Genomic DNA, 11,844 nt, shown 5'->3' with positions numbered 1-11,844 from the left:
GTAGCATTTACTTTTTTTTACAGTATAATACAGTCAATTTTACGGTATTGACTGTGTGTCATTACACAATGCTTGCTTTGATACCGTATGTATTATACAGCAGGTGTACTGTAATGTAAAATACATAACTGTACTTGCCACTGAGCTGCCTGTATATTACTGTCAAATTCATGGCAGTCCCTTTACATTGTAGGGACAACAAGTCTCCTGTCACCGGGAGCTGGTAAGACTATTGGGTTTGATGGGCATTCAGACACGCAGTACACTATGCCTCATGCAACTAACTACCCATGCACTCATACCATCAAATAGTCTGCTCAAAGGACCATGTCACCAGCCTCTGTCTTAGATTGCTCAGTCAAATTGACAGTATAAATAGGTGCGTTTCCCCACTAACAATCGTTTGGTTAAAGGATAAAGAACTTTCATGAAATAATGGATAGTACTAGTTCAAAATCATAGCTCAGAAGATTGGCAAGTCCCTATAGTTCAACCTTGTAGGCCTACGATTGGATGGGATGTTATTTGGTCAATGTTTGGTCAATATGGCTGACCACTGCCACTCCCTTTGTAGTTTACTTGTAAATTAATCCTTAAATATTTGGCTGGTGCAGCTGTCTAGACTTACGCGTAATGTGCTTAATGTCCCTTGAATGACCAAATAAAACCAACCCGTCTTGATAAGTGATCCAATATCACCAACATATTATCACCACTAACAACGTTTTTAGTGGGTTGTATTTTCGAAATATCGTTATATCAGACTACACATTGTTATATTAGGTAGTGTGTGCGTGTGCGTGCGTGTGTGAGAGAGAGAGTGAGAGAGAGAGAGCGAGAGAGTTTTATTCACGCTTTATTCATGTTAACCTGCCTTAAAGTGTGTAAAACAATATTATCCACAGACCAAACCACACACTACAGGCGCCATGCATTCAGCACACGGAATGACCCTGTCATCTCTTCACATTCAAGGTAAAATGAATACTGCAATTCGGAGAGTTAATGTCGAGTGATGCTTAATGATGTCAAAATTGGCTATCAAACGCAACACTGTAGGCTAATGATTGTTACAAAGGCTGGCCAATGTGACAGATTAAATTAACAAGAAATAATATATGCAATAAAGTGTCAGCAAACATTAACATGATCGTTTATGTAACGTATTGTCATATTATTAACATTGCATAGCCTATGCTAACTGGACATCGGGTCATCGCGCGACAACCGGTCAAAATTCACTATAATATTTCACGAATATGGTGCTGATAATGGTAGCTTGTCGTGTTGCTCAAACATTCCTTTCCGGTGTTGTGGATCGCTACAACGAAGAACAACGGACAACGGACGATTTCTGTTCATCAAATAAATTCCAAATGATCAAATCAGTGACGATAAATTGTGTATATTCATTCATTCCATATAGCCTACATAAAGCGTCCACGACTTCGCACAAACATTTTGTCAGTCAATATTTTGATGACGGGGCCAACCCTGCCGCTCTGACTGCACACGAGACAGTACTATCTTACGGACAAAGCATCTGAGACTGGCTACTTTTCATGTGCAGGGTCCCAGAGACCGAGTGATCGCACTAGTTCTAATGATGTTGACATATTCACACAATATTGACTGAGGCAGTGGTTTTTCACAGCAGCATTTGAGTTTCCAAACACCTTTTAATAAGTCTGAAGTCTGTCCCCTCCACCCGACCTGTTAAAACCACGCCTACGAAGCCACACAATTGGTCCAAACGCGTGAAAGAGCCAATCAACAGAGCCCAGCTTCTCGTAACATGCAACACATCCATACAGTTTGAAGCCTATGGGGCACAGAAGCGCTAGGAATATCTTGGTGCTGGGACCTTACCACCTCTCTGCCGTCAAACGACTCCTTTCTCTGCATACGTCTTTACTGAAATGTGTGTGTGCGTGAAAGAGAAACGAAGAAATAGTGTGCGTGCGTGTGAGGGTGCATGTCTGGAACAAGTAAAGACAGAGGAATTATACCGCGCTATCGAAATATTTCAACACATCGCTTTTGCAGGAGGACTGAAGCCAATGAAAGCGAATGCATTTTAACAGGAATGCCGATATTGTAGCCTAGACAACAGCAAGAAAAGAAGGCAGCAGTCAATTAAAGCGTAGTTACTCACCCTTGTTGGTTTAATTCGAAAATTGTTCGCAAGACAACGCATAGCAAAGTGCTCAACGCCCGTCAATCTCGGAAGAAAATCTTTATCTCAACACAATTGAAGACTAATGGAGTGCATTTGTTCATTTCTCATTGCAGACACTTTGTTGGAACTCATAGAACGACAGTAAAGATCATTCATACCACCCAGCCGAACACAAGTGGATGCTTATTTCTGCAGTGGTGACAGTGGACTTCTCAATTTGAGACAGTTTTGCTCGTCAATAAATCTGCATAGACTGACTATAGTATTCAACTAAATAAATCCATATATTTGGTACCTGCCTGGACTTGGATGAGCTTCCTGATGAGAGATCCAGTCATACAAGGAACGAGTATGGCATACCATCCGTTTTTACCTCACCGGGGTCCGGAATTTGCCATGAGTGCAATGTTGGGTCACCATCCTCCATTTTTCCCGGCCCTGGCGCTACCTCACAACGGCTCCCTCTCTCTCCCGGGCGCCCTGGGGAAGCCTATCATGGACCAGCTGATGGGCGCCGCCGAGTCCGGCCTCCACTTCTCCTCGCTGGGGCACCAGGCAGCCGCAGCCCATCTGAGGCCTCTGAAGACTCTGGAGCCTGAAGAAGAGGTCGAAGACGACCCGAAAGTTCACCTGGAAGCGAAGGAACTTTGGGAAACGTTCCACAAGCGAGGCACTGAAATGGTTATCACGAAATCTGGAAGGTGAGCTCAACTTTAATGTGTTCGAATAAGACATATTTGTGTTCTGCAGTCGAAATACATCAGTATGCATCTTGTTATTATGAAAATCATTCGGATCATCAATACGATGGCATGCCTCTCGAGTGAATTGATTTAATGACGGGCGCTTGGAACTGTACCTTCGCGAATGGTGGCCAACGTTTTGATTTCAAACTAGGGTGGTGATAGGCTACGTGTGTAAATCAGCTGAATAGAATAGCCTAACTTTGTCCTATCGACAGAATCTGTATGGCCATATTGAATGGTCATGTAATCCTAACACGATATCAAATAAAACCCAACCCAAACTATAAAATATACAACACATAAGGCTGTTACATTTTAACTTCTTATGACACAATAAAAGTGTGAGCAATTCTAAAATGTACTCTACAAAACAATATGTACTCTACAAAACGTTTGTAGATCTAAAGTCAGCCCACAATACTAGGCTATGAAACGGAAACATGTATGCCTACATGCCTATTATACTAAAGTGTAATAACAAATGTTATTATCACAACAAACAAATAGTAGGCCGTACAAATACATTTACACAATGCATGCTGTACATATTATGCGTTTTTAAAAATTATTTGTGGGTGTTTTATATTCTCGCACAGCCTCTGTTAGATTAATAATTTCTTCATGCACTAAATCGTATGGCAGACGCATATACGTATAGGCATACAAGTAAATGCAAAATGTGTAATATTTGAGTATTCGCAGTGTTACATTTTCATTATCATAACCAGTATAATAGCAATGTAAAGATAGCTGCTCCATATGTATGTATGAACATAGGATAGGTAGGCCAGTCCACTGTTTTTAAGTGATTTTCTTATTCCATTTCACAGGCGAATGTTCCCTCCGTTCAAAGTGAGATGCACAGGCTTGGACAAGAAAGCAAAGTACATTCTGTTGATGGATATTGTTGCAGCCGATGACTGCAGGTATAAATTTCACAACTCGCGTTGGATGGTGGCTGGGAAGGCCGACCCCGAAATGCCAAAGAGGATGTACATTCACCCGGACAGTCCGGCTACTGGCGAGCAGTGGATGTCAAAAGTCGTCAATTTTCACAAACTCAAGCTGACGAATAACATCTCCGACAAGCATGGATTTGTAAGTTCATCTAATGTATGTTTTTTTCTTATTTGCATGCTTCTCGACATTTTTAGCATGTATTATTGTTATCATGATTGTTATTGGTATTATCAGAGGTATTATTATTAGTAGCCTAATATTAATAAGCCCGTTAACGTTGCCTCTCTGTGGTCATATGGAGCCGAGGGCTGAAAAGGCTTCACCAAAATATACAGGCCTAATTTCAATTGAATAGGTTTGTGTCCATCATGAATGAGGTTTTAATATTTCCACTGCAACATGTTTCTCCAACTTTTTCCCCAACTGCTTCGGTCTATATAAATGTATTGAACCTTTTTGGTAAATGCGTTGTTGGTGAGAGAAATTCAGGATAACTTTCCACTACAGCCCATTGCATCAAGTAGGCTAGGCCTGAACTACGATTGAGTAAGCTACAAAAATGGCTAATCTTCATCAAAAGTTAGAAATCCGTGTGTGCTTATCTTTTTTTAAATCCAGAATTCTTTCCTGTTCCAGACCATCCTGAATTCCATGCACAAATATCAGCCCAGATTTCACATCGTGAGAGCCAACGACATTCTCAAACTACCCTATAGCACGTTCAGGACTTACGTTTTCCCAGAAACGGATTTCATTGCTGTAACTGCCTATCAAAATGACAAGGTAGGCAGAATCACAATTTATTCGTTTATTTTCATGAAATAGTTGGATATTTATTTTGCATCCATTTTTAATCAAATAGTTTCTATGGCCAATGCTAGCACTGCGCCATTTGCCATCATAAAATATGAAATATTTGTTTCATCTTGTTTGAGTGTTGGGCCTACAAGCTATCGTGTTAGATACATGTAAACCTCATCTCATGCCGTGTTTCCTACTAAAGCAATTGGGTCAGAATTCTCAGGAATGTATGTAATACATAATACTTCATTATATTTAATCACATGGAAAGGATTTGGCAACGACCCTGTGTGTGTGTGTGGTGATTGTGTGTGTGTGTGTGTGTGTGTGTGTGTGTGTGTGTGTGTGTGTGTGTGTGTGTGTGTGTGTGTGTGTGTGTGTGTGTGTGTGTGTGTGTGTGTGTGTGTGTGTGTGTGTGTTTGCGAGACATTGAGAGAATGTTAGAGGCAAGGGGGAGGGAGAGTGTGAAAAGAGAGGGGAACAGAATGTGCAGTTACTCAGAGAGAAAAGAGCATTTTGATTTTAACAGGCTGCGCTGGTTGTAACATTTAATTCCACATGTGATACACCGCTAATCAAAATCATCTCTTATGTTGGCTCTTTGATATAAGGGCGAAATGTTTGCTAAGTGTTACCTCTGGGCACTTGGGTCAAGCAAAAATGCAGTTAATGTTTGGCAGCCACATGAGTTGAAGAATATTGTCAATCCTGCCAAAATGTGCACATGGGAGGGGTGGAAAGCGAGAGGAAGTGAGTGGGGGGAAATAATGTGCTCTGCGAGGTTGACATTCAGTATGCATTGCACGTGTGTGTGTGTGTGTGTGTGTTGGGTGTGTGTGTGTGTGTGTGTGTGTGTGTGTGTGTGTGTTGTGTGTGTGTGTGTGTGTGTGTGTGTGTGTGTGTGTGTGTGTGTGTGTGTGTGTGTGGAAAATAAAATGGTCTCTAATAGCATCAGACCTTAAGCTCGTCACTAGTTTGAGAATCAATTATCAACAAATTTCCAACCATTCAGATGGTGGCTCAATTATGCAATTTCTAAAAAAAAATATATATATTGCACTGAGATGCAGCAACAATTAAGCTTTCTACGATTTTATGGTTAACTGTTGAACTTTAAGATTAGAAATCGAGGATAAATGTCACTCAATTTAACCACCTCTACAAACATTTATTGTATATTTAATTAGGCAAGTCAGTTAAGAACAAATGCTTATTTACAATGACGATCTAGTGGGTTAACTGCCTTGTTCAAGGGCAGAACGACAGATTTGACCTTGTCAGCTCGGGGATTCGATCTAGTAACCTTTCGGTTACTGGCCCAACGCTCTAACCACTAGGCTACCGGCCGCTACCTACAAACATTTATAACTTTGATTTCTTTCAGATTACACAATTGAAAATCGACCATAATCCTTTTGCCAAAGGATTCCGTGACACTGGCAATGGAAGACGAGAGAAGAGGTAAGGAGAAGTTTAAACTATTCCCTAACTGCGCAACAAACATTTTACGATTTCTGATGTCGGATTTTATGGACGCAATGGCTGACAGTGATCTTAGTGAATTCCAAAAATTGCTACGACTTAAAATGATGCTATGTAGTTCACGTTTTATTAATGAGTTGGCAGAGGTAATAGACATAGTTTATCATGTTGTATTTACACTGTTATGGTTCTCCGAGTGCAGAGATCTAAAGAGCAAAATACAATTTTGAAACTCCTACTATAGAAATAGTGTGGCGTTATTGATAGTTAACTCTTCAAAAGCTTTTCTTTACCATTTTGACAACAGTATACAAGAAAATTGTTTGGGAGGTGGGTTATTAGTGTTCTACAGTGGGTTTGAATAGCTTGATTTCTTCGAACAGACATATATTGATTTATAAAATGCATCTGGATAATCTTCACTCAAAATGAATTGCAGGCCTGTGAATTTGCCTATACGCAAAGACTGTACATAGCAAGCCATGTCCTATGCCTTGAATAAATGATCCGTTTTCTTATAGATCGTTTTTTTCTTACAAAATAATAGTAGTGATGACCAATAACCTGTCTGTATGATGTAGGAAACAGCTGGCCCTGCAGTCAATTCGCTCATATGAGGAGCAGCAGAAAAAAGAGAACGGGACGTCCGACGACTCCTCCGGCGAGCAGGCCTCCTTAAAATGTTTCGACCAGGCCTCGTCTCCCGCTGTGTCTACCGTGGGGCCTCCCAACCTGAAAGGTAATGGAGCCCATAGCCTCTGCTTGGGTTAAGATTCAGAACTAGGCCTACACGTTCCGCATCTCACAGACCCACATAGCATAGACACCTACAGTAACCTATGCTTGTAAAAAAAAAAAAAAAGTGTGCTGTGAAATATTTTCCAATGAGTAGGCCTATGCTACATTTTGGATTTAGTTTGAATTCAGTTGAATGTCTTTGGATATCAGTAGGCCTATTGTGTTGAATAATTGCACGACAAATGATATAATTTTGTCCAGCACCAACAATAACATACAAACTATGTAGCCTACCTTTTATGTCGGCTCATTCTTGTAATTCCCATTCACATGATGGGTCTCTCGTGCTAAGCATTTAGCAATAAAATGAATCATACATCTGCCAGAATGATATACTGGATATAGATTTATTTTTTATTTTTTATAAAATAAACTTTCGAGATGTAGGCGTAGTCAGTTATCTGAATGACAAAAAATCGTTAGAATTGTGAAAACATTCCATCGGTTAAAATGAGGCCAATTTGAAGGACTTGATCATATGCTGAAGGTTAATTAAAAAATAAAAATACATCTGTAGCCTATGGATGTCAATGTAGCTCAATACATTTTGAACACTAGCCTACGTAGCCTAAAGCATTAGGCCTAGGCCTACTTACCATGATTAGCCGTACAGTATCCTACAGATAATTACATCTCATTGACAGCGCAAATTACGATCCTCCAAACGAGCATGGATTAAAATCTAGGCATATTTGTTTATATGAGATATCATTTTGACCGATACTGATTATATATCTAGTTGTACATTTTTATTTTCATTTTTTATTAATATGGCATCGAAAGTCATGAAGAAATGTAATAAAGTTGGCTATATGAGAATTTAGGAGAATAAACCAAAAACTAAATGAATCCTGATTAACTTTGATCATAATTTCTCATGTATCACTAACTTTTGACTCATTCCTGATAGATTTCTGCGAGAGTGATGAAGACAGCGACGATGAAAGCAATGGAAACCTAAAGGATGGGCCGGACTCCAGTAAGATCTCAACCACTACGGAGGATGGGAAGGATCGTGAGGCAAGCCAGACTAAAGGCCATCAATTTGGTGGCAGTGATTCTACCGGCCGGTCTCGGGAAAGCGCCCGGAGGACTGAGAAAAGCCAAGCGGACTCACGACAGAGCCCCATCACCGTGATCTCCAGCACCACTCGGTCCGGAGAAGACTTCAAGAGTCCAAGCCGGGACCAGCCCAAAGCGGACGAGTGCAGGTCTATAAGCAAGGAGAACTATATGCCTTTGACTGTTCAAACTGACAGCAGTCCGCACTTAAGCCAGAGTCACATGCATCATTTTGGATTTCCACCGGGTTTCGCGGGACAGCAGTTTTTCAATCACTTAGGGGGCGCGCATCCCTTTCTTTTGCACCCCAGTCAGTTCAACATGGGAGGCGCGTTCTCGAATATGGCCGCGGGCATGGGCCCCTTACTGGCAGCGGTGTCCTCTGCAGGGGTTAGTACCATGGACACGGCCAGTATGGCGTCACCCTCGCAAAGCCTGACGGGAGCTCATGGACTGCCTTTTCATCTGCAGCAACATGTCTTGGCATCCCAGGTAAAACCTGTTTTATTACCACCAGCAGTACATTAATGCCTGTGTAAAACACATGCTATGTGCTCCTGAGTTTTTCGTTACATTTTGACGAATATACTGTGTAGCCTATATCATCTTAGGTGTCCTTGTCCCCATTACTTTATGTGGAAATGTCAACATGGTGTAGAAGAAAAATAGTATAATTTACATTTCGTTTTAATAGCCTAGTTTGTTCCTTATAGTGTTCAAAATCACAACAGGGGCGAGCATAGCCTATTGTAGACAGTTATGTTATAGCCTAAATAATAACCGAATGTGTTTTATAGGGACTCAAGTTTATTTGGATTTTAGGAAGGTGTGGATATTATTTGTCTCAATTGTTTACAGCATATGTTGGGATTTAGGCAGAGACCACCTAAGCGTTACAACAATAGTTTTAGGCTAGTGTTGATGTGAACTCATTAAGTAAGTCTGTGTTTTAGAGGAACATGGCGAATGAGATGTGCTTAGTGCTTCACTGGTTCGGGGAGGGAAAACAACTTCTCCTAAATGCATAACAGATTTGCTGTTTCCATCTACTTTCAAAACATATGTGTTGCAGAAATAGTTCCTTTTAAATTGCTATTTTATGAGCAACATCATATATAAAGAATGTTTATTTGCATTCACAATTCATGAACTATTTGCAAAGCTACATAAAACACGATATCACATAGTGGTGGGTCTAGATATCACGTAACACAACAAAAAAAAACTAAATATTTTGTCCATTTGATTCTCGGAATGTTTTCATGGATTTACGCGTGGATAGCGTTATATATTCCATATGTAAGGCTAAATTCAAGAAAATGTATTGGTAATGGGTTTACACCCATCTATGTCAACACCGCCGCTGTATAAAATCATTACGCATAGACACAGAACAGCATCATCATGAAAATCGCTTTATGAGAAAAGTGAACGTAGACTTACACAGCCACATAACACGTGTCTGGGTTCATTATTCACACTCACTACATGACCTCAATTCAATATTCAGGCCTACATAGACAGTGTACATTGTGAACAATTTAAATGTAGCCTATTTTCCCTGTTTTGCTGTGTTATTATCGTGACTAAAAGCTAGCGTCTGTTAAATTTGTGCATAGTTCTATTCATATCATTCCCCTCCTCTCTCCCCAGGGCCTGGCCATGTCTCCATTTGGGGGCCTGTTCCCTTACCCTTACACGTACATGGCAGCAGCCGCGGCAGCCAACTCCGCAGCCTCCTCCTCTGTCCACCGACACCCTTTCCTGAACGCAGTGCGCCCCCGCCTCAGGTACAGCCCTTACTCCATCCCTATGAGCGTTCCGGACAGCAGTCTGCTCACCACCGCCATCCCCTCCATGGCGAGCAGTGCGGCCGAGCGGAAAGGGGACGGCATGGCCACGAGCCCCGTCTCTGCCACCCTGGACTCCACCTCGGAGGTCACCAGCAGGTCATCCGGCTCGGTCTCCCTGTCCCCAAAAACTTGCTCTGGGAAAGATTCCATTAACGAGTTGCAGAGCATTCAGCGTTTGGTCAGCGGACTTGATTCCATTCAGGACAGGTCACGAAGCGTGTCCCCATAGATTCTAATGTTGTTGTTTTTGTTGTTGTTGTGATGATCATATAAGGACGATGAGGATGAGAATGACGACACCCTTCTAGCGAATGCGGGTTTAGAAAACTGACCTATTGAACAGTTTAGATTTTGAAATGCACTTTGGTTAAATACACATCTCATATGTATATTTCTCTTTTGTTAAATTAAACAACACTTTTGAATTTTTCCTGTTATTTGAATACCGTACAAGTATTGAAACTGAAAGGTTGGCATGGATAATACTCACAGATCTTTGATAAGTTGCTGCTGTGTGATGTCCTATGTATACGTTTGTTTTACGTCGAGTTACTGAGGTAACGAAATTTGTTCGATTTAATGTGCACTCTGAATTGGTTATAATTATTTGAATTCACTTCTCTTTATCTTATAAAGACTGCTGTGTTTGATGTATTAACTGCATAACAATTTGAAGCATATCATTATGCTTATAGGGGGGTAGGTGACACTTTGCATGCCCTACAAAACGCTACATGTCTCTTTTATGACTGTCAGTTTGTTGTTATGATTTATTTTCACGACCAAATTCAAATGAAACGAATAAGGCTAAAGGAATGCTTCAGGCTGATCTTAAAACCAATCTGGAGGAGAGAGAAAAACATGTCTCCCTCCCTTTTTTCTAAGGAATCAATCAATTGGTCTTCGGTTATTGATTTTACGAACGAATGTCTCTGTTTGTCAAATTATAAACGCAGGATTATGCTGCGGAAATCCATATGCTGGCACTTGTTTGAAGTATGCCAAAACAGAACCGAGGTTATGAACTTCATGTGCGAGTGGTTGAGACTGTCCTAATTTCGCATGCCGAATCCAACATAAGTATTCAACTGGCAAAGGGAATCTGAAATACAATTGAAAAGGTAATATTGGGTTTAAATGTAAATAGTGATATATACAAATATTTATGTAATTATTTCATATTGATATTGATATTGCGTGTAAATACAACGGAGTAGTTTGATTTTAGGGATCTGTCCTTAATTTATTGTCGATACCTGTGTAAAGATAGTTCGTGGGCTATTACCCTTGTTTTTCCATCTGCATTTTATATCCCACTGAATACGGATTTACCTGTACCTCAAATATCCACAGAGCTAGTTGTTTTAGCGGACACACATGTGCCATTGTACCTCTAGCCTACCTGTTGTCTCTGTGTGTTAAGTGCTACTGTTCAGACGAATGACAGCGAGAGCACACATCAACAGCTTTCTGAAAAGAAAAAAAAACATTCGTCTAGGTGTGTGTCAAAATGGACGAATTTTCTGTTTAAAAATGCTTTGCAGCCTGATAGTAAAAATGCTGCATCTTATTGAAATATGAAGGTTCCTTTGTGTTTCTAAAGTTGTCATTGGGTTATGTTGTATTCGGTTTTTGTCTAGTTTACAACACCAACGATGTGTTCTTGAAAGTGTCAATAAAATAGTGAAATGCAGTCTCCATACGTTTCCATGTGTCCGTTTCTTTAGGCCTACATGATATTATTTAAACTATGATGTAAACTCTGTGGATAAATACAAAGTAATGTAATTGCTCAAACCAAATTTGTGTCGATCCTTCTCTATCATGCAGTCTGGCATACTTTCTCTTTCCACACTTTGTCCACTTTAAGCATTTAGGGATAGAGGCGTCGAGACAATGATCAAAGAGTTGAGAAATGTTCTTAAGATAACCTGAGAGAAGGCACTGGGATACTCTCAACCTC

General features: G+C 40.5%; 1 protein-coding gene across 4 annotated transcripts; it reads left to right on the top strand.

Annotated features, from left to right (window-relative positions):
* The first annotated feature begins 1,563 nt into the window (after window positions 1–1,563).
* On the top strand, window positions 1,564–11,579 carry LOC111961614 (T-box transcription factor TBX3-like). Of its 4 annotated transcripts, none has more exons than XM_023984015.2 (7): window positions 1,564–2,880; window positions 3,756–4,038; window positions 4,522–4,668; window positions 6,071–6,147; window positions 6,750–6,907; window positions 7,877–8,520; window positions 9,682–11,579. In XM_023984015.2, exons 1-7 carry the CDS (start codon window positions 2,489–2,491, stop codon window positions 10,108–10,110), a joined length of 2,130 nt encoding a protein of 709 aa, XP_023839783.1. In that variant the 5' UTR covers window positions 1,564–2,488; the 3' UTR covers window positions 10,111–11,579. The 4 variants fall into 4 exon arrangements, with proteins under 4 accessions (XP_023839783.1, XP_023839780.1, XP_023839784.1 ...); XM_023984012.2 differs by having other exon boundaries at window positions 4,504–4,668; XM_023984016.2 differs by having other exon boundaries at window positions 1,565–2,880; window positions 3,756–4,023.
* The last annotated feature ends 265 nt before the right edge of the window (window positions 11,580–11,844 follow it).

This window comes from Salvelinus sp. IW2-2015, linkage group LG4q.1:29, assembly GCF_002910315.2.
Source record: "Salvelinus sp. IW2-2015 linkage group LG4q.1:29, ASM291031v2, whole genome shotgun sequence".
NCBI classification, from domain to species: domain Eukaryota; kingdom Metazoa; phylum Chordata; class Actinopteri; order Salmoniformes; family Salmonidae; genus Salvelinus; species Salvelinus sp. IW2-2015.
This window is presented reverse-complemented; position numbering and strand designations above follow the sequence as displayed.

What these genes read in the sequence shown, in the direction of transcription:
- LOC111961614 (XM_023984012.2), top strand. Translation starts at nt 2,489, where the DNA reads ATGAGCTTCCTGATGAGAGATCCAGTCATACAAGGAACGAGTATGGCA. An exon ending in CTGCCTATCAAAATGACAAG is followed by an intron (nt 4,669 to 6,070) that starts GTAGGCAGAATC and finishes GATTTCTTTCAG; the next exon opens with ATTACACAATTGAAAATCGA. An exon ending in GGGGCCTCCCAACCTGAAAG is followed by an intron (nt 6,908 to 7,876) that starts GTAATGGAGCCC and finishes CATTCCTGATAG; the next exon opens with ATTTCTGCGAGAGTGATGAA.